Source organism: Bacillus rossius, chromosome 1 (assembly GCF_032445375.1).
Source record: "Bacillus rossius redtenbacheri isolate Brsri chromosome 1, Brsri_v3, whole genome shotgun sequence".
In the NCBI taxonomy this organism is placed as follows: domain Eukaryota; kingdom Metazoa; phylum Arthropoda; class Insecta; order Phasmatodea; family Bacillidae; genus Bacillus; species Bacillus rossius.
The window spans coordinates 116,532,312-116,552,443 of NC_086330.1; the positions used below are offsets into that span (position 1 = coordinate 116,532,312).

Sequence of the window (20,132 nt, forward strand, 5' to 3'; positions counted from 1 at the left end):
TGATTTTCAATTTGTTGATAAAAAGAAAGTTTCTGAAAAAAATTAGCAGTATCGTAAAATCAAATTATAGGCCAACCCGACCTAGTCTATTTTGCAATACTGGTAGTTAATTTGATGAAAATGAGAATTTTTGAGACAATTTATTGTGGTATCATGAACTAGACTATAGTCCCACCTGGTATAGTTTATTTTGCAATACTGGTATTTATATTTTTGAAATGGAGGCATTTTGAAGTATTTTCTCAGTAACGTGAAGTAGAATACAATCCCACTAAGTATTAAAATTTTTGAATGTGAGACGCTTTGAAATAATTTCTCGCATAGTAAAGTAGAAAACAGTTCCACCCGGTCTAGTCTATTTTACGATACCTGTATTTTATTCCTTATAATTTAATACTTCTCCCGCAACAACTATTGTTTAGCATAATGAAGTTTAATAATAAATAGACCATGTATTATATTTCATGATCCCATCTTAAATTGTAATGTCTACAGACATCATTTATATAGACAGTGTGTGTGAAAAATAGTGTGTTTATAGTTCCTCGCCCAAAACCCATATTCCCGTGCTTGTCCCGTAGTCTAGTATCTACGTATGTCAATTGCAGATTTAACTATCAGTGTCGACTAAGACTAATGAAGAAGCAACTGGAAATAAAGTTATCCTTTCCACAAGTAGGTATACTATGATTTATACTCAACAAGAATAGGGTTTTGTGAGATCCATGATATGTGTAAATTTTGTCTCACTATCATCTTTATCTAGAGGGAACTGAAAATGTATCTGTGCAATGAAATGTTTGTGGAAATTTAGATATTCTGTGATTAAGTCCGTATGAATTAATGTAGTTATTATATACACACAAACAAGTTTAGATATGTATGTGGAAAAGTTGTTGGTGTTACTGCTAGCAGTTAATGGTTGGAGTAGTCAATCATAACTATGATCTGACTATCAAAGTTACAGACAAGTGTAAGTTTGTAACATTTACAAATTAATGAAATTCTGGGTCTCTAGTTGAGAACAGTAATAAAAAAGTAGTTGATGCATTGTGCTGTTAGTTGTAAGTGTGTCTCTGGCTATTCGTAGACTTGCGATTCCTTCTGCTGCCACTTGCGCGGCTTCATCAGCAATGACCATAAGAACCGTATCAGCTTCGTCAGTGCGAAGCAGGCAGTGCAGGGAGACGTGGCTTTCCTGCTGCGACAGGCGTGCTTCAGAAGCCTCAGCTGTGAGGTGAGTAGGTACTGCCTTTCTTTCGGCTCATGTACGAGGAGGACGTGTTTTTTCAGGGCCACGCAGGTTGAGTGGTCAGATCGCTCGCACACCACTGAGGTGTGGGTTTGATTCCTGGCAAGGTCAAGCCTGGTATTTTTGTTAGTGGTAAATGTGGCAGATGTTGCTGCATGCATATGGTTTTTCTCGTGGTATTTCTGTTTCCTTGCCTATTCATATAGCATGTCTCATCCTTAGTTTGCATTGTGCATTTAAATTTACATTTACTCTCTTTCAAATGCTCAATTTTTTCCCATTATTGCTGTCCTTGCTTTAGTGTTTTTTGTTGCCTGATATACGCCATAGAGGAGAAAGTTTTGGACACAACTTTATAATGAAAATATTTTTTTTTAATGTATCTGAAACATTGTATTTTGTAAAGGAAAATTTATAATGAGTACCTATTTAGATAATTATTTTCTTGCTATATTTCATCAAGAGCATAATCTTATAATATTTAATTTTCACTTCTAAGAACACACAACAGAAAGACACTAACTTGGTTTTTACAGTTTTTGTCAACAAAATAATTTATATCATTTAATATTAAAAAAAGTTGGCTCTGTTTGAGCATAAAACATAATTCAGTGATACGTCTTGTTATTAATAGTGACTAACTGCTACAGATAGTTTCTGCTATGGAATAATAATAATTGTGTCGCATTGACGTATTTTTGCTCTTTCAGGATGACCACAACTGTAATAATACTGTCAATAGACATTGTTTTATGGTCTTAGAAATATTAAAAAATAGTACAATTAGAAGATATTATAAATCAAAATAAAATTTTCAGTGTTAACAAGCCAGGTGATATCAGTGGTCGCCATTTACTCTTTTCTGCAAACTAAGAGTGAGACACACTACACCATCAATGCTGCGTTCTCATCTCGACACCACTTGTCATCTCAAATGATCCCAAAGTCAATGAGACATCAATCCGTTATTAAATTCATTTATTCGGTAGGTTTCAAACTCGCACCTGTTCTGTGGACTGTGGTTGTTCTTTGAGATTCTTTGATGTGTAGTCTGATGGACTGGTGCGCTAAACAATTGCTGCCTGGCCAGTGATGGGGTCAGCCCCGGGCATTCAGTGCCTGGCTGCACACTGCTTAGGCCAAATTACTGGAAACTATAAAGCATGTAGCAACAATTTTATGACCCCCACAAGAAACATTGTTTAAGCTATGAATTGTTTTTGCATCCATTAAAAAATATGTACCCAGTAAAAGCTCAAGTTGTAGTATTTCAAATTTGTTTGTAGTAACCTGTGTCTCTAATCTCTAATCTATCTGTATTCTATCAAACGTATTTTTTCACTGTATGTATATTTACGGTATGTACTGTTTCTCAGTCTTTCACGTCATTTTTTTTTATTGGCATTAATTATATTTGCATGCTTTCCCAGAGTTGTGATTAGAATTGGAAAACACTGAGTCAAATTTGCTCTTGGCATGTTCTATGTTCTTAAAGACGCCAAATTTATTAGCCAGTAGCAAATGGCATAAGTCTTTACTGTTTGTTGCTGCAACTGTCTTGTCTTTGTCAGTCCACTGTGTTCATCAGTATATTGAGAATGATTTTTGCTTGTTTTCTGTGTGTTTGTTTCTGTTCTTCAGATTTTCACTTATGACATAAACACATAAAGTTATGACTACCAATGGCATATGGTCAAAATAATTACATATTTACCTGCCCCATTGCAAGAATCATTCAAAGAACATTCCCAGGAGTTAATCATTACTGTATGTTTTCATTTTGGAACAATATTTCCTGTTTTTTTAGTGAGTTCCATTTCACGGATACAATTCCGTAAGGATGTTTTGAGGAAGAGATCTGAATCATGGTTACAATGTGATAACAGCTTCTTTTTTAAACAGTAATGCTGGTCTGTATTTTTTTATTCCTATGGAGCTGGTTAAAATAAGTTAAAATGCAATATATTCTAAAGTTGTAAGTATTTAAAAGGAAGGGGTATTTTTTTTTTAAATAGAGTACATATTTTAACTGTTGTCAGGTGACTCCAGCGAAGGAAGGTGCAGTGTTTTTCGGGGATGACAGAGGATATGTCTTGAGCCACACATTTTCCCTGAAAGACGCTGAAGCAAGAGGATTCAAACGATGGTTCAGCATCATCATGGTGATGAAAGACAAGTATTTCCTTCTCAGCTGCTGGCCGTTTCTCGTCAGAAACATGCGGGACATGATCAGTGAGCTACAGAGGATAGCTTCTGAGGTTAGAAGTGATGTCTGTCTGTGTTCTAAGAAAAAAAAATTTTTGTTTACATAAAAGATACTGCATCACTCTTCTGACTATAGGGGTTGGGTATTGAAAAACCGGGGAGATACACACTATTCAAACCAAACTCAAATATTCTACATACCAAAAATATCCACAAAACTAGCCAACTCCATATGCGTGGGAACTTGTCAAACAAATTAAGGATTGAGCAGTAAACAAAATATATGTTAAATTTCTGACACAAGTAGAATTTATTAATCCACCAAAAATACTAAGTAAGGCTGCTTCTTGCAAAAATATAATTTTGATTTTTACTGTTACTACCAAAAAAAGTATACAAAAATATGTATACACCTAAAATTAATATGATAGACTCACTGCATATACTTGCGACTACCTGCAATCATTTGCTACCTTCTTACGGTGTATAAAACTTACTTTAACAAAAATTTAAACACTTAATGTTTGTAAATAAAATGAATGAAAAGTTATTTTAGTCCTATGTTTTCTGTAGTTCGTAGCACCACCTAATTGCTAAGTTCACTAGCTCCGGACCACCTCGCGGCTTGCAGGTCCCTGCTTTCCCAGCTTTGCAGAAAGGACGTGTCGAAAGGACGTGTAGGGCGGCGACTGACAAAAATAAATAATTTTTAAGTGAATAGAGGCAAACAATCATACATCTGGTTGTTAGGCCCATTCCGCAGTAAGTTTAATATTTTTTTTGTTAGTTTTCAAATCATTTTATTTAGAAATTTAGGCCCAAGACTCGCATTGCAGGCCTGGGTTGTCAGTTGGTCCATCAGGACATAGTTCCAGTTTATTTATTAACTACCTAGACTACGAAGTCACTAGGGACATTCTTTCATGTCTGTGAGGATTGATCGGCAAGTGAGTGTTTTTTTTCTCTCTTTCGGACACATTGTGTAGAGGATGTGTATATTTATGATGTGGGAAAAATAAATTACCCAAAAAATGTCTCTTATGTTCAAATTCAACCAGTAATAGTTTTGAGTAATTTAACATTCATAGACAGACATAGACATCATCCGATGGAAATATTTTCCAAGTGTTTTTCTGTGCGTGCAAGGGACAATCGTTATCGTAGCCGGGCTCGATTGCTACTTGTCACAACCTAAACAAATCTGTACTTCATTTTATCGCACACTCATCGACACTTGCTCGACAAGTTCTCAAAGAAAATTAGCAGTTATGCTTGGCGACCTTTCTTTCCAAGACTACGCTGCCATCCTGGAAGTAATGTCAATCTTGGAACAAGCAGTGCATTGCACACGCAGAACTGCAAACTAGTGATGGCCCGATATTCGATATCCGATATCGGAGATCGGTAATATCGGCACATTTTTCAATATCGGACATCGGTAAATACTTGCGATATTTTGATAACCGATGTTTGCTCTCGCCAATAATACTTCTCACATAACCTCAACTGTAATTCCAAGCTAATTTTCCGCTGGCGTAATTTATCTTTCTTTACGTCACCATATTACATAGTAATTCCAAGCATATTTTCCACTGAAACAATTTCAAGCCTATTTCTTCTTTCTGATACTGCAATGCATCCCGACGGTACAATTCTTCCGTGTGTACACAAATCCCAGTCATTAGTGCATATTTATTTGTTTCAGATATTCGCAAAATGTTTTCGCTTGATGAATTTTCGAAGTTCATTGAGTGTACATAAATTGAAAACATAAACGAAAATAATTACGATATTTAATTTAATAAGTGGTGTAGCCGCAAGTAAACATTGGGAAGAATAAAGTTGCTGCTTGATATGATCATAGAGTAGGATATAACAAGCATTTTCTTTCCGTGTCGTATCATGGTCGCCAACTGCTGTTCTATACAAAGACGTTACGTAAGTTTTACAAAAGCTAAAATATGAAACGTATTTAAGTAGGGCAAGTTGCAGCAAAGGTATTATGTTGGCTATATTGAGTGCATTGCCAATAAGAGAATAACATAAATAAAGATGTGTGGTTTTATAAACTCTGCCGTACGTTTCAAAGTTGTATTGAAATTACTTTTCACGTATTTTTAACGTGTTTTCGCACCAATAAATGGAGTGATACACTTGAACAATGGTCACAAAATTTGCTAATTGAAGACCTTCCTTTCTAGCGTGTCGTTTACCGTGATTAAATTTTACAATGGGTACAAAAGTTGGTAAAGTTTGATGTTTTTCAGACTGTATTTTTCGTAGATTACAGTTGAGACACTGGACTAAGTACATGCAGTGACTTGTGAATTTGAATTTAGAGAGCTTATTTGTAAGCCATTATGATAATTTCGTTATTAGCTTTCATTTAATGTGAATTAACAATATTTTACAATTAATAAAAATAATATAATTACATTCACATAAGTATGTTTTATTAATATTTAACATTTTTCATTATTGTCTCTAACAATACTCCAGAACCACAATTTTATAGAATCAGTATTAGAAATGAGATAGGCCTATTATCGGAATATCGGGTATCGGATCGGTACATTTGGAAATATCGGAATCGGTATCGGTATCGGGTTTTTGGATATCGGGCCATCACTACTGCAAACAGTAACAAACTTGGTTCGCAACTTTCCACACGAGCACAGTTCAGGTTTGCTAGCCTTTCTTAATACTATCCCACTTAAACAGTTCACCGTTGTTAGAAATAAAAATGCTTATAGTCTACTATGCACACGACTAAAGTTATTCTCGTGACTGGTTCTCATCAAACCATATGCTGTGCCTTTGATGTACATGATTTCACAGGGCAAACAAATATGCATAAGTTCATAGTAAAACCCCACGCAAAATGTGTAAACATTGACAGCTTTCATGGACAAAGGGGTGGCACAAAAAATTGTTCAGTGTTTGTGAAGAAATATTTAAGAGCTTATTACAGAAAATTAAAGGCATTAGCACACCTTTTCTGTAGCACTTAAACTGAAAAAGTTAGATCTGGTTTTCAAAATTAAAAGTCCCTGCCATGTCCAGTCCAACTGACAAAGTGATGCACAATCTCAGCAAGTCTAAAGTGGCGGGCTTAACCAGATACACCCAAAAACCTTGCACAGCCACAGGGCTGAACAAAGTATCAGGCAGTTAAGAAAATTTATGAAATGACCAAAGGTAACTCTTCAAGTTCCATAAGTCGAAACTTCAATGCAGCATTGATGTTTCTTTCACTTCAAAGTACATAAAACAGTCTCTGTCCCGTTGGTTGTACGTGTGCTGAAGTCCACCCATTTTGCTCCGGAACACAGCTCTACAGACCATTGACACCTGCATAGCTCAAGGCCCTTTTTCACTCTTCTCGTCGCGTGCCGTGCTGGCCGTCACGAGCGCTGTCGTCGCTGCCCAGATGAGTCCACCTTGCAAACACCCCGTAGATCCAAGGCTAAACTCTGTCGTTTATTAAGTCAAACCTAACAACTCAATATGTATACTCAAATGTATAATAAAAACATTGCTCATAATTTTTCTTCAAACAATAGGATCTAAAGAACATATTAATTAAATGTCAAAAATTTTAACACAAAACACTTTCAGGACATCACATAATTAAAACAAAACTTAGCATATTTGTTTATTGTGTATGTTTTTGTGGTGTTTATTTTCATGTACTATATACTATATCACAATATGAACTATTCAAGGGTTTGACGTAAAAGTAGCATGATCATCATTACTGTGGTTTGTTTATAAAGTGAAGTGATTAAGTTGTCGCATCACTCGCCTCTCACCAAGGTTCACTAATTGGTTCCATTCTTGGGGGGCATTGCTTCGAGTAGGTGGGTTTTCTCTGGGTACCTCCGTTTGAATCGCTGTTCCAGCCACGTCATCTAATGATCTGAGTGTCATTCATCTAAGTGGATATTCAGACATTTTATAGTCAAGTTCCTTAGCAGATACTTCTTGATGTTAAATCGTTTTACTTCTAACCCATTTCACAACTTTCTTTTAAGCTTTTAAGGTTTTAAGCCTAAAAGTGATACTCACAGCTTGTGTTGGATGCAGGACTGTTTGGTGAGGGCCGGCTCTCGCAACTCGCACACACTCAAAATATTCTCTGGTTCAGGTGTACGACGAAGAGCAATCAGCATGCCCCCAGCGGGCCATGAGGCTCTCTTCTGTGCCACTCGCAGAGAAGAAGCCGGTCAGCAAGTTCCTGCGCTCGTTTCAAGATCTAACTGGAGACCCTGCTGTGTTTGCTCGGTCAGTTCACAGTGCTTCTGCTTCTTTAAAGTTAGGGTGGTATTCAAATTGATTTAGAGTTCACAGTCAGAATTAGTTGTATATAGAAAGTAGAACTTTTTTTATGCTTCTTTAAAGTTAATACTTATTTCATAAAATATAATTTTTTTGGTACTACAGTAGAATCCCGCTGATGCGACCCGTCATGGTTTCCGGAAAAACGGACTTATAAACGGAATGGTCGCAATAGAGAATTCGGGCCAATTTCACCCCTTCCCCCCCAAATATATCCAAATACATCCAAATACATAAAAAAAATCACCTTTGTTCGCATAGATTTCATATTCAAATAGTCTATAGTGTAAAAAAGACAACTTTTTAAATTCATATTACAGTATTTAAATAGCATAATGTCTCCCGAAAAAAACAATATCCTAGAAAGCAATATTGGAGCTCCCGTTGCCGAGAAAAAAAATTTTTCAACTCAGTGCAACATGTCCATTTTCGCCTTCTTTGTATAGTATAGGAGGGGAGGGGTGTGGACGGGTAAGTGAGGGGAAGGAGAGCGGAGCTGCTGGCTGCGCACGCATCTACTCCCAGTCGCCACTGTCTGGCAACACATACACTTGTATTTTATTCACTGGCTGACGATGGAACGTAGCAAAATAAATGTGTTTGCCGACTTGGGCAGGCAGTAAGTTGTTTAGGCACTAGGCCTGCGTGTCAGTTAGCCATGGTTGGGCAGCAAAATTTGACTTCGAGGGCTGGGGTGGATAATAGTCCAAACTTTTCAGGCTCTGGCAATCTCGGTCGGCCTTGAACACTATGTTCTTTGTGACTGAGCAGTGAGCATGCGCCGTGCGTGCGCGCGTGTGTGTGTGTGAGGCTGGCGACCAGCAGCATCGTTAGCTAATGAGTATGTGACGGTAAATGTTGACCTTGACTACTTCCGCTTGCTGCAGGGCTCGCTCTCTTTTATCTCTGTCTCCCCTCCAACAAATATATTGGCTGGCAGGTCTCGCCCTCTTCACCTTCTTTATCTAATCTCTTATAAATAGACTCGCGCGTAGATGCTATCAGGTGATGCGCGCAGTTTACGGGTATTGGCTAGTGTGGACAGTCTAGAGGGGTGGTATCTATTTTTAGCCGTCTTTTGTATGTCTGCCTGCTTACAGTGCAGTGCTCGCCAATATAAACGTGAACACACAGCGCCCAACAAAGTGTAACAGACTTGTTTTTCAGCCGATTTTACTCAAATTTTCTACTTTCTCTGCTCAAATTTTTCACGGTTTCTCAAAAAACGGTCATATAAATGGAATGGACGCATCAGAGGGGGGGTCACATCGGCGGGATTCTACTGTATACCTATTATTGGTTGTGATTTTGTGCACACTTTTTTTAGTACTTAATTTTTTTACACGATTTTGTTTTGTTTATTAACTTGTCAGTTATTGTTTTCTTTGGGAAAATTATGGAATTAAGTTATATGCACGTCCAGACTGGTGTTCTCACATCTCTCTAACATTTACTTAAACACGTATTTTTCCACTCATGCATTCTTACATATAAGTTCTATGAGTTCACAAGTATCTTTCTTCTACTAATGAAGACCACCATGTGTTGAAAAATTTGAGTGATTTTTGTTTTGTTATGATCGTCCCCCTTATGCCAGAACCACGAATGTGCAAAAATCACTTTTTTTGATATGTACATAGGTAGAAAGTATTTTTAAATATCTATGTTTTGCCATAAACACGAATGTTGTATCTCTATTCCTGTAGCAATAATTGCAAGTTATTTTTACACGAAAGTGGAATATTTGCATTTTTTGTTATGCCAAAATAGTGAATGTGGTACATTCGTGAAATTGTCTTGAAATATAAAATTATTCTTTAGATAAAATCACGAATGTGGCACATTCGCGATTTTGGCATTTCGAAGGACATGCAACATGTAAACATACCCCTCATAATAAGTTTTCGGAAGAAGACGAGAACCGTATCCGAAAGCATATTTTGTGTTATCCTTGTGTTGAATCCCATTACTGCAGACAGAAGAGCACAAAAAAGTATTTAGATTCCAGTTTGAATATTTTCATAATGTACCCTGAATTCCAGGCAGAATGCAGAGATAATAAGTTACCTTCTGTGTCCCTTGCTAAGTATAGAGCAATTTTTAATGAGTATAATTTGGGTTTTTTCCCAAAGAAAGACCAATGCTGCAAATGCCTGGCTTATGATTCACTTACAGAAGGAGATAAGCAAAAGGAAACAGAAGAGCATGATAGAGACATAAAAGAAAAGTAGAACTGGCCCGCCAAGAATGTAAACACAGACAAATTAGCTGCAAAAGATGATCAACATATTTTGGCCTTTAACTTTGATTTGCAGGCTCTTTTAAATACTCCCAAAGGACTGTGTGGGCAAATATTTTACTTACGAAAGTTAGCAGTTACATTTTACAACTTGGGATATCAAGATGGAACATGTTATTTTTGGAATGAACTTGAAGGCAAGCGAGGAGCTATTGAAATAGAAAGTTGCGTTTATGAGTCAACAGAACATTGAAGAAGTTCGAATGATGTCGGATAGTTGTGATGGACAGCAAAAGAATGTAATTTTTATATCAATGTGCATGACACTTTGTCAGACTCATCCAGGGCTCAAAACCATTGATCATAAATTCTTCGAAACAGGACATACTGAAATGGAGTGTGATTCAATACATTCGAAGATAGAAAATAAATCCAAGAATTTTCCTGTTTATGTTCCTGAAGGGTGGGCACAGATAATTCGAACAAACAGGAATAATCCTCGCCCACTTGTAGTGAACACAATGTTGCACGACGATTTTCTTGACTTTAAAACAGACTCAAAAAGAGTTCCGAAAATTCCCACCAGATCCATATGTTGGCTACATTACGAGAAAGAGAAACCTCAATCGCTGTTCTTTAAAACTGATTTCAACAAACCTTTTCAGGCAATACAAACAAAGAGGACAGCAGGACGGCCCTCAAAAACACAAGGAGTCACAAAGGCACACGACGAGACATTCTCAATCTCTGCGCCCAAGTTCAAAGATCTATGTACAATGTGTGACAAGTTGATAATTCCAAGAGAACATCAAGCATATTACCGAGCATTGAAAACTAGTGAAGGTGTACGTGATGCACTTCCAGAACCAGACAATGATGAGCCAGATGAAGAGTTGATGTGATTTACTACCGGCACTAAATGTTGTGTTTTTTTCATTTTCAGTTTGTATTGTTAAGTAGTATTGAAATTTATATTTCATAATATTCTAGAACTCTGTGGTTTTTTTGTTTTCAGATTGTATTGTTAAGTTGTACTGAAATGATTTTTTTAGAGTGCTTTGAAAAATATCGACAGAATTTATACCTGAACCCATTGTTTTCCATTGTAAATTTATTTTATTCCAAGTGTTTTCATACTGTGTGCTGAATAAACACTTTTAAAGAGCTGATAATGATAACCAACCAATAAAGTTGATGAATATATTTACATTTAAAATTAAAATTGAGTCCTTTAATTGGATTTTATATGCCAAAAGCACGAATGTGTCATACTTAATTTTTAAAAATTTAAATGTCAGGGTAGAGGACATTATTAACATTCAACAAAATACTTATATTCTATTTGTTTAGTTTGTCACTGTATCACGTGAATAAACACATTACATCAGATTAATATTTCCTAATTTTAAAGTGGGTTTAAAGTTACAAATCTAAATATCTCAAAACATGTAAAATGCACATTCGTGGTTCTGGCATATGGGGGACGATTTCATTTTTTTTCTCTCTCTTTGTATGTCTCCACTAATGTTATCATGCAATTATGGAGTTCGTTATTGTTCTTAGGATATATGTTTTCAAGACATTTGTGAATTGGTGAATAATTATTTGAATCCTTTGCAACATTGCTAAAATAGTCATTTTCACATTGCTCTATCTTAAGACTTTACTCTTTGAATATTCGCGCAACCAATCATGGTGTCTGCATTATAGTTCATTTCATATGTTCGTACCAATGATTAAACCATATCATCACTGCTTCAAATGTGACAGGTACACTCTGTACAACCTAAATACTGCATGTCAGCTCGCTGCCTCCTGTGTGGAGGCAAATGGACACTTGATTCTAGTCAGTGCCGCCCTTAGCCTCTCTTGCATGTGTCCAAATAACGTCAGCATACTCTAATATACCATATTTACTCGAAAATAATGTGACCCCAAAATTGTTGATAATCAGGTTTTATGAAAAAGACTTTATGGAGTGAAAATCACAATTGAATATACAGTACTTAAAAATTATTGAAATTAGCACATTTATTCCACATTTTCTGTTGCCACTTTCATTAGTGAAGTGATTGAAATGCCTCTTTCGAAACACCAAGCTGCAGTTGGGGGAAAAAATTGATTTTATGACTGAAGTTCAGAAAGCAAAGACTTACGTTGTCATACGTTTGTCCAGGGTGGGTTGGGGGTGGGGTGGTTTACCTTTGCCAGCAACCACAGAGAAGAGAAGCAGAAGGAAATGGAAGAAACTGTGCAACAAACTCCATTTGCACCCTCTCCCTCATCCCTCATTCCAAGTGCTATCCTCTCATCTGTCACGCCTGTGCAGAGGTTCAGGAAGCCTCGGACTGAAGTGGAATAAGTCACTCAGTTTACAGGCAGAGTGTGTAGTTTTTAAACCAAGCAAAGGTTTACGAGGCTGTAATTAACTTTAAGAGGCAGAGCATGTAATTTTCCAACCAACGGTTCCCAATGGCTAGATACAAGGTTGCGACTAGAATGCCACCCCTAGTTTTAGTTTCAGCAGTTGTGGTAAAAATCATTGCATTATATTCTGTAAGTGTAGTATTTTAAATTGGTCTTATAATCTAAAATTATTTTATTCTAATTTGATTTATTGAATTTTATTAATAGTATTTAATGTGATTATCTAAAACTATCTGCAGTGGAATATTATTTATCATTTCAGGCTTCATCTTTGGTTTACCTGGCTCCTGAAAGCTGGTGGAGTTTATTTAATGGAAGAGATTTCTATAGGTCTCTTGCCAAGGAAGGACCTAATTTTTGAAGTAGAAGACAGACACGGTAACAGTAATTTTTTTTTATAGTGCTGCTGATTCATTTGCTGTTTAACTCAAAACAATATTTTTTTAACTTATTTGCCCAGGTGTTTCATGTAACTAGGTGTGCTTTGACCAAATTAGGAAATATCCCAATTTGTGAGCTAGTGTTTGTCTCAGAGAAGAGAGCAAACAGTAAATAAAGTTTAATTCGTGTACAGTGCTTAGTTTTTTAAGTTCTCAACTGAGTTAAAAATATGTGTATTACAAATATCATAAATGAAAACTTTATTTGAATATTTTATATCAATTTTAACAAACATTGTTGACTACTACATCAGAACAAAATAAAAATGATTACATTTTATTATAAAGGTTCTAAAATTTTATAAGTCAGGATTGAAAAATGTATAAAAATAACTACATAAAAATGGCATGTGGGATACGGGGTGAGATAGGTAAATCAAAGGTAAGATTTAAAAAATTTCTGCCCTCTGTTTAACATATGTCAAAATGTAGCTTATATATGTAGCAACAGTACAAAATAGTTTCTGTTTAAATATCTTCCATAAATCAACAAAAAAAAATTACTAAATTTGTACCAAATTTTTTTAATATTCTTAATCTAAATTTAACTTCTTTTTTTTACTCTGAAGCATCTAGCCTCAATAAATTTTCAGTGAAATTTAGTTTTTAACATAGTTTTTGGTTGTTGTTTGAGTGCCAATTCACCCCAAAATTTTAACATTAATCAAAATGCATTTTGGAGCAATACCTCCAGATAACCCACCACACCTAGGTCAATTGAAAGTTTTTTTTATTTGAAAGTTTTTCAAATTTCAAAACCATTTTACTCTCATACATTAAGGTACTTCTCTATTGTGAAAAATTTTATGAGAAAATTTCATCACGACGATCATCATTTAACTCTTTCGGTGCAGCATTTTTACTCGTGAAACTACCCTAAGTGCGTAATTTTTTAAAAAAAAAAAAAATTAAAAAGTTGAAAAAATTATTATTATGTTTTAAATGAAATTTTTTTTATTTTGTTTTACTTGAATATTTACGATTGGTGAAAAATTTTCATATTATTTTATTATTTAATAAATTGACAGTTTTAAGAAATATATTAGGCTTACCAAGAAATTTTGACACATGATAATTTTTAAAATCATTAATTTGTTTTATTAGTAAATTGATGAATAACATTACTAGAAATAAATAAATAAAACTATTATTTATAAAAATTGAACTTTTATAATTTATTATTTAGCATAACTTCGAAAGTTGCGAATGTATAGTATGTAATATGAGTAGTTGCTAAAACACTATTATATCATGACAGACCTTTTTTGACAATGAATTATAAACAATATTTTACATAAACATAGAAGTGCATAATAAAATTAATATAAAAAAATTATGTTACATACAATCATTTGGTTTTCTTAGTCCATAGTTTTTGGCATTCGTTAGTAGATATGTTCAGGAACATTCGATTATATGTAGAACAATTATTTTATGCAGGATAGTATTTCTTTTACCCTATCTCTCTTCACAATGTTAACAAAAACTAAATGAAACATATTTTTAACGCATATAAAAGTACATAAAAAATATTTAGTTTTTCATTTTGCCATAATTTTTGCTATAAAAATTAAATAATTTTGTGAGATAAAGATTCTAAGCAAAAAAATATCATAGCAACAATTCAGTGACATCATCAGTATTATAACAAAGAAAAAATTATTTTTTATTCACTGAACCACCGGCACACTAACTCATGTAGTTGACAATTTCCTCAACAGATCGCAGGCTATTACAGACGTAGAAAATAACCAAGCCGGGAATAAAATCGACTTCCGCACTGAATTGAGCGTTGCAAATCAACATTTGTCGATCACAGCACTTTAAACTAAGAGGATAGCAATCTACTACAGTCGATTACAGCACCGAAAGAGTTAAACAAAACTTCATTTCCATCCATCTATTAATCCCATCTTCTCCTATGTTGAGATATTGATGGTTATGGTGTCATGATCCAGAAAGAGGTGAGGTAGTGCTGATGGAAGTGAATGTTGTGTGCTCTGCAGATACGGAAGGTTTTGCAGTCGTCTCGCCCGCATCGCCAAGCCCTCCGGAGAGCGACACGGAGAACAGCCTGTCATGCAACTCTGACAAGCCGCTGCTGGCGATAAGGAACGTGCGCCAGCTGCACAGCGTCTTGGGCGCACACCACTTCCTGTGCGCGGCCTACTGCGCGATGGTCGGCTGCCAGGTGGTGGTCAAGGGACACTCCCAGGACCTGGTCGCCAGTGTTGTCAAGTGTCTTAAGGTAGTCTTGATTGTCTGCTTGGGCTTGAGGTGCCTTCTATATTATCTCTTCTTCACTGACTTTAAAATCTTTAAAAACCAGTTTTGGCTAATGAAATTTTCACAATTTAGTCTGTAATGGAAGTCTTTTGAAAAAAATGTTTTTAATGCTCTAATTCACCCTCAAATGAGTAATTGCATTTTCATGCCGTTAGTTTCATTTAAGGACAGGTCAGGCGTATTTACTAAAACTTGTTGTTTGACTAGTTGCATTATGGTGGCACTCTAGAAGATCATTTTCTGTTTTTATAGTAAGCCCAGGATATCTAGAAGTTTGGGACATCTCACAGATTTACAGTATTGAGGGTGCGAGAAAGGACGAAGGTAAAAAGTTTGGGAGGCTACCATAGAGTATATATTATAACTGAAAACATTGACTACTCACCTCACTTATTCGCTGCTCACTGGCAGTAGAGTCATACCTTCCATTTCATCGCTTGAAGAACCTGTATTACAATTATCGCTATTATCACTGTCGCTGTCACTGTCCAGATCTCCTAGCTTAATAATAATGGGATCAATCTCTATGTCAAAACGAGCATCCCAGTCATAGTACTCATTTTCAAGCCTCTTAGTGTATTCGCAGGATGGTTTCCAGTCGTCTGCCCCCAGACTATTAAATTTTTTTTTTTTTTTCGCAGAGTTGTTTCACGTTTTGTAAATTACAGGTTATATTGTGTGACACAACTTTGTCTTTTACTTTTGCCCAAATATTTTTGACAATATTAAGTCCGGCCGATATAGTGGCAACAAAGTGTTGTATGCCTGTAACATTTCAAAATTTCATCTACGGAATAAATGGTTTGTTTCAGCTTATGCAGCTTAATAATCGTGTAAAGTGTTGGCTTAAGCATTTCATCCGCAACCACTGTTGCATGTCATGTTTAGTTGAGTTAGATGTTGGTGATTTATTTATCTTGATATTGTGATACAGTGCATTGTCTCAAACAACAACACAGTTGGTGGGAAGATTGGGTATAAGTTTTTTTTTTACCCACTTTCGTAGATTTGTTGGTTCATGTTGTGATGGTAGTCTCCTGTAGCTTGTTGAGATTTCAACATCAATAAGGTTTTGGGGACAAAACTATTTTCACCACTAGCATGAACCATTATCAATCTGTCCTTTTGAAACAGGTGTCAACAGGTCATGGGTTGAGTCATACTTATTTTATTTGTACATTGGACAACAAAACTAAGACTTCTCCATGTACACGATGTTACGATTTTTGTTTCTGAAACTTCGTATATTTCTCAAATACTTAATTTGCTTCTGTCGTATGTCAGACTTTCCAATCAAAATTATATGCTGCAACTTACTTTTTTGCCACCGAAAACCAAACTTTTCAAACAAAAATTTTCAGTTATTTTGCTTTGCAGCCTTGAAAATCAATATCCTTTAGTAGTTCTATTTGTAACATATCCACTGTCAGGACACATTTTTCTGTTATATAAAAATTATATACAATTCTACAAAGTACTGTTTGGTTAAAATTATCTAGATCATATTTACAAATCTTCAGTCTCTTCAGGTGTAACGAAAGAACATCCATCTCTGATGCTCAGTCTTTTTGCTTCCACTTTATTCTCTGCACTGTGCTATGAGACACGCCAGTGGCTGCATCTGGCCTCAAATGTGCTTTTATCCTTTGGAATCGATGGTTCCAGAGTGTTAGCTTCATTCTCCATGAATGACAATACAGTAAAACCTTTTTGTTGCGACCCAATTTATTGCGACCACCTCTCTATTACAACCCGATTTCGAGGAACCGTGAAAAAATTGCTGAAAATCCTAAGAAAATCGGACAGAAAATAAGTTTCTTGTGGTGAGTAGCGTGTTACTGCGTTTCTCTTGCCGAGTGCTGTACTGCCGTAGGCAGCGCATATCTAAAAATAGATACCACTTCCTGTCGACCGCTGTCAGCACTTGACAACCCCCATTCCACGTCCCTTTGCCGGCAGGGTGCAGATAAAGGTTTTTGTGGCAACGTTGTAGCATTGCAGTATACAAGCCTTTTCTACTAATAAAAGTGTTACTTAGAATGGGTTAGGTTGCCAGTATATTTGATTCAGAATTTATAATTATTTAATAATCATGTTTCTTCTGTCATCCTTTCAACTTTGTTTTGCTACTTATATTTACCTAATATTATGTGTAATGAGTTTTTCTATTATTTATTTAAATCTGAATATTGTATTATCTATACTAATAATATTATAAAGCTGAAGAGTTTGTTTGTTTGTTTGTTTGTTTGAACGCGCTAATCTCAGGAACCACTGGTCCGATTCGAAAAATTCTTTCAGTGTTGGATAGTACATTTATCGAGGAAGGCTATAGGCTATATTATATTATCAATAACATTAGGGATCCTTACTAAAAGTCCAATTTAGAATCAAATGTGTTGGAGGGGGTTAGATACAACATGTAGTACACGTGCAAAGTGTGTGTTGTCGCAGGCACTAGAAGTTTATTTCCTATTGCCTATTAACATTGTTGCCACGCACTAGATGCCTTATCATTCTTAATTTTCCCATACAAGTAAAAAACACCCATGTGATATTAACAACGAAGCAATCAGTACCCTCATAAGAGTTCAATTAGTATTTAAATACTTTTTATCACTTTAAATCGCAAACCTAAACTATAGTTTTTTTTTCCTCTCTCTGTGTTTAATTTGTTTTTTTATTGCCCTTTTTTTCAAGTATATATATTTTACAGACTTGAAACTTCACAGTAATGTTCCTTATGTTACGCAGGATGACATTTTCCGAAAATTAGTTCCCATGGGTGGTTAAAACCAGGCAACAGTGGGTACTTTGCATGAGAACAGGATTTTGCATTGTTCATGCCTTCTGCGTCTCCATGGCAACGGGCATCGCGTGGCAGTGGCGTACCCACAAGGAGGGGCATGTATAATGAGCGGCGTAAGAGTGATCTGCCTGTAGACTGCCGTAGCAAAGTTCGGGTACATCAGTTGTACATTGCGTGCACGAGTCGGGGAACCATCGATGCTATTCATTTTCTCTCTGGTACATTATACAGCATTGTAATAAATTTTCACTGAATTTTTTTTATTTACCATTACTGTAAATGGGATATGTGGCTAATTTTTTTCCATTAGTATAGCCGTGCGAAGCCGGGTTGGGCAGCTAGTAATTATATATTACGTTTTTATTAGAATGCAGATGTTGCATAATGATTCTAGGACAAAAAACTGTGTCTGGGGTGATGTGTAGAAAGAGAGAGGCATAAGAGGCCTGTAAGTGCAAGTGAGAAAGAAACAGTGATTCCCCAGTAACAGAGAGACAAAAGCTGGGATTCCCCACTGGTCGTGGGAACTGAGTGATAACTGCTGTCTCACGGTGTGGGAGAGAGAACGAGAATGTAAAGTCCCTGGCTCTGTGTATAGATAATTGTTTTCAATGTATGTCGCGTATTCCAATTGGCTTGTGATTTGTAGTGTGAATGAAGCGTGTGTGTGATTGGGTCGGTGAGGTCATGTGACTGCCCTCCCTGCGTGAAGGACACAGTGCCATGATCTCACCAGTTGTCTGTCGATCGCTGCACCAGGAGGGCGCGTTCGGTGGCTTCGCACAAAATATGTAGTAATTTGTGGAAGAGAAAATTTAACGTTGGTGGTCAGAGCCATGTCGAGTTTTAAGTTAACCTAATTGTTTTTATATATTCATTCAGCCATTCTAATTAGAAATTGTGACCACCTTTGTCGGCGTTTGGCTCATGGCGAAATTCGGTGTTGCTGGGTGCGGCCCTGTTTGAGGCCGCACTGATTTCATGTACTTACTGTAAGATTTTACTGAAGGACTTAAGCTACGTTTGTTTTGTTAGTTTACATTGCCCGAGCTGCAAGCATTTTTCGACAGGCGGATGTATACGTGTTGAATGAGTGAATAAAATATTGAAAGTGATTGGATTCCGTTGTTTCGTCTAATAAAACTCTCAAATGAAAAAGGAAGAAAATCTTTTTATTTCATATTACGAATTGAAACAGCGTGTTTACGTTTAGCTTTTTGCGAGTGTCAAGTGTGGTACGCAGTTAAGGCAAAGCTACCTGCTGGATTTCTCTTGGTTTTTATTACTATCGGTTGACAATGTTTGCTTAGTTTTTGAAGTCCGATTTGGTATATTTTCTGGCTTGAATTTGTGAACTATTGTTGATGACTTATGCAGGTTTTTTTTTTTCTTTTCTGATTTTGTGTATTATGACTTAATAATGAAATACCATTAAATATTAATTACTATTAATACAATGCAGTAAAAACCCTCCGGCCTCAGCGTGTGAACATGGTAGTCGGCTCACCCTCTCCCCGTACCGTGCGCTGTGGCCGATCTCGGATGCTGCTTGTACTTGTTAACAATCACGTTATCTGCTTCATTTTATGAGAGTAAAAATATATTAAAACTGTCAGCAAATTGATAAAAGCTTTATGTGTCCGCAAAACAGGGCACAACACTGGCCCGCCAGTTGTTTTCATTCAAAACGTGGCTAAAGAACTTGCATGGATCGGGCTGAAAACATCCGGCAATATATGTAGGTTATAAGTAATCTTGTTATGAATTGAGATGTTATGTTTTTCGAGTAGATATACACAGCGACCGACTGGATGCACGCCCGCCTCAACTTGTTTTAACTGCCGCAGCGATGTTTATTTTGACAGCTCAAGCAATTATCTTTTCCCGTGGGTTGATAGAAAAAGGTCGCTTCACCCAGCATAAAAAAAAAAGGCTACGTCACTTATTCCCCACGCAGGAAACACACTGGCTGCCGTGTGTCTCCCCCGCATTTATCTTTCTTCTAACATTCCACGCCTCTCGCGTGAGCAATAACGAAGCAACCACGCATTGGGCGGTTTTATGCTTTGTTTGGTGACAGCAGGGGGTCCAACTTGATTTTATTCGGTATATTCCTTTTCATAGGACCCTTGCTAT

The 20,132-nt window shown here is 36.2% G+C and overlaps 1 protein-coding gene across 3 annotated transcripts in view; it reads left to right on the forward strand.

Annotated features, from left to right (window-relative positions):
- The window catches only part of LOC134542893 (folliculin), a 74,719-nt gene that overhangs the window by 16,454 nt on the left and 38,133 nt on the right, over nt 1-20,132 (forward strand). For all 3 annotated transcript variants that reach the window (XM_063387480.1, XM_063387488.1, XM_063387496.1), the window contains exons 3-7: nt 1,091-1,237; nt 3,292-3,510; nt 7,605-7,741; nt 12,724-12,839; nt 14,908-15,149. In XM_063387480.1, the coding sequence (XP_063243550.1) occupies nt 1,091-1,237; nt 3,292-3,510; nt 7,605-7,741; nt 12,724-12,839; nt 14,908-15,149 (861 nt within the window). The remainder of the gene's footprint in view (nt 1-1,090; nt 1,238-3,291; nt 3,511-7,604; nt 7,742-12,723; nt 12,840-14,907; nt 15,150-20,132) is intronic.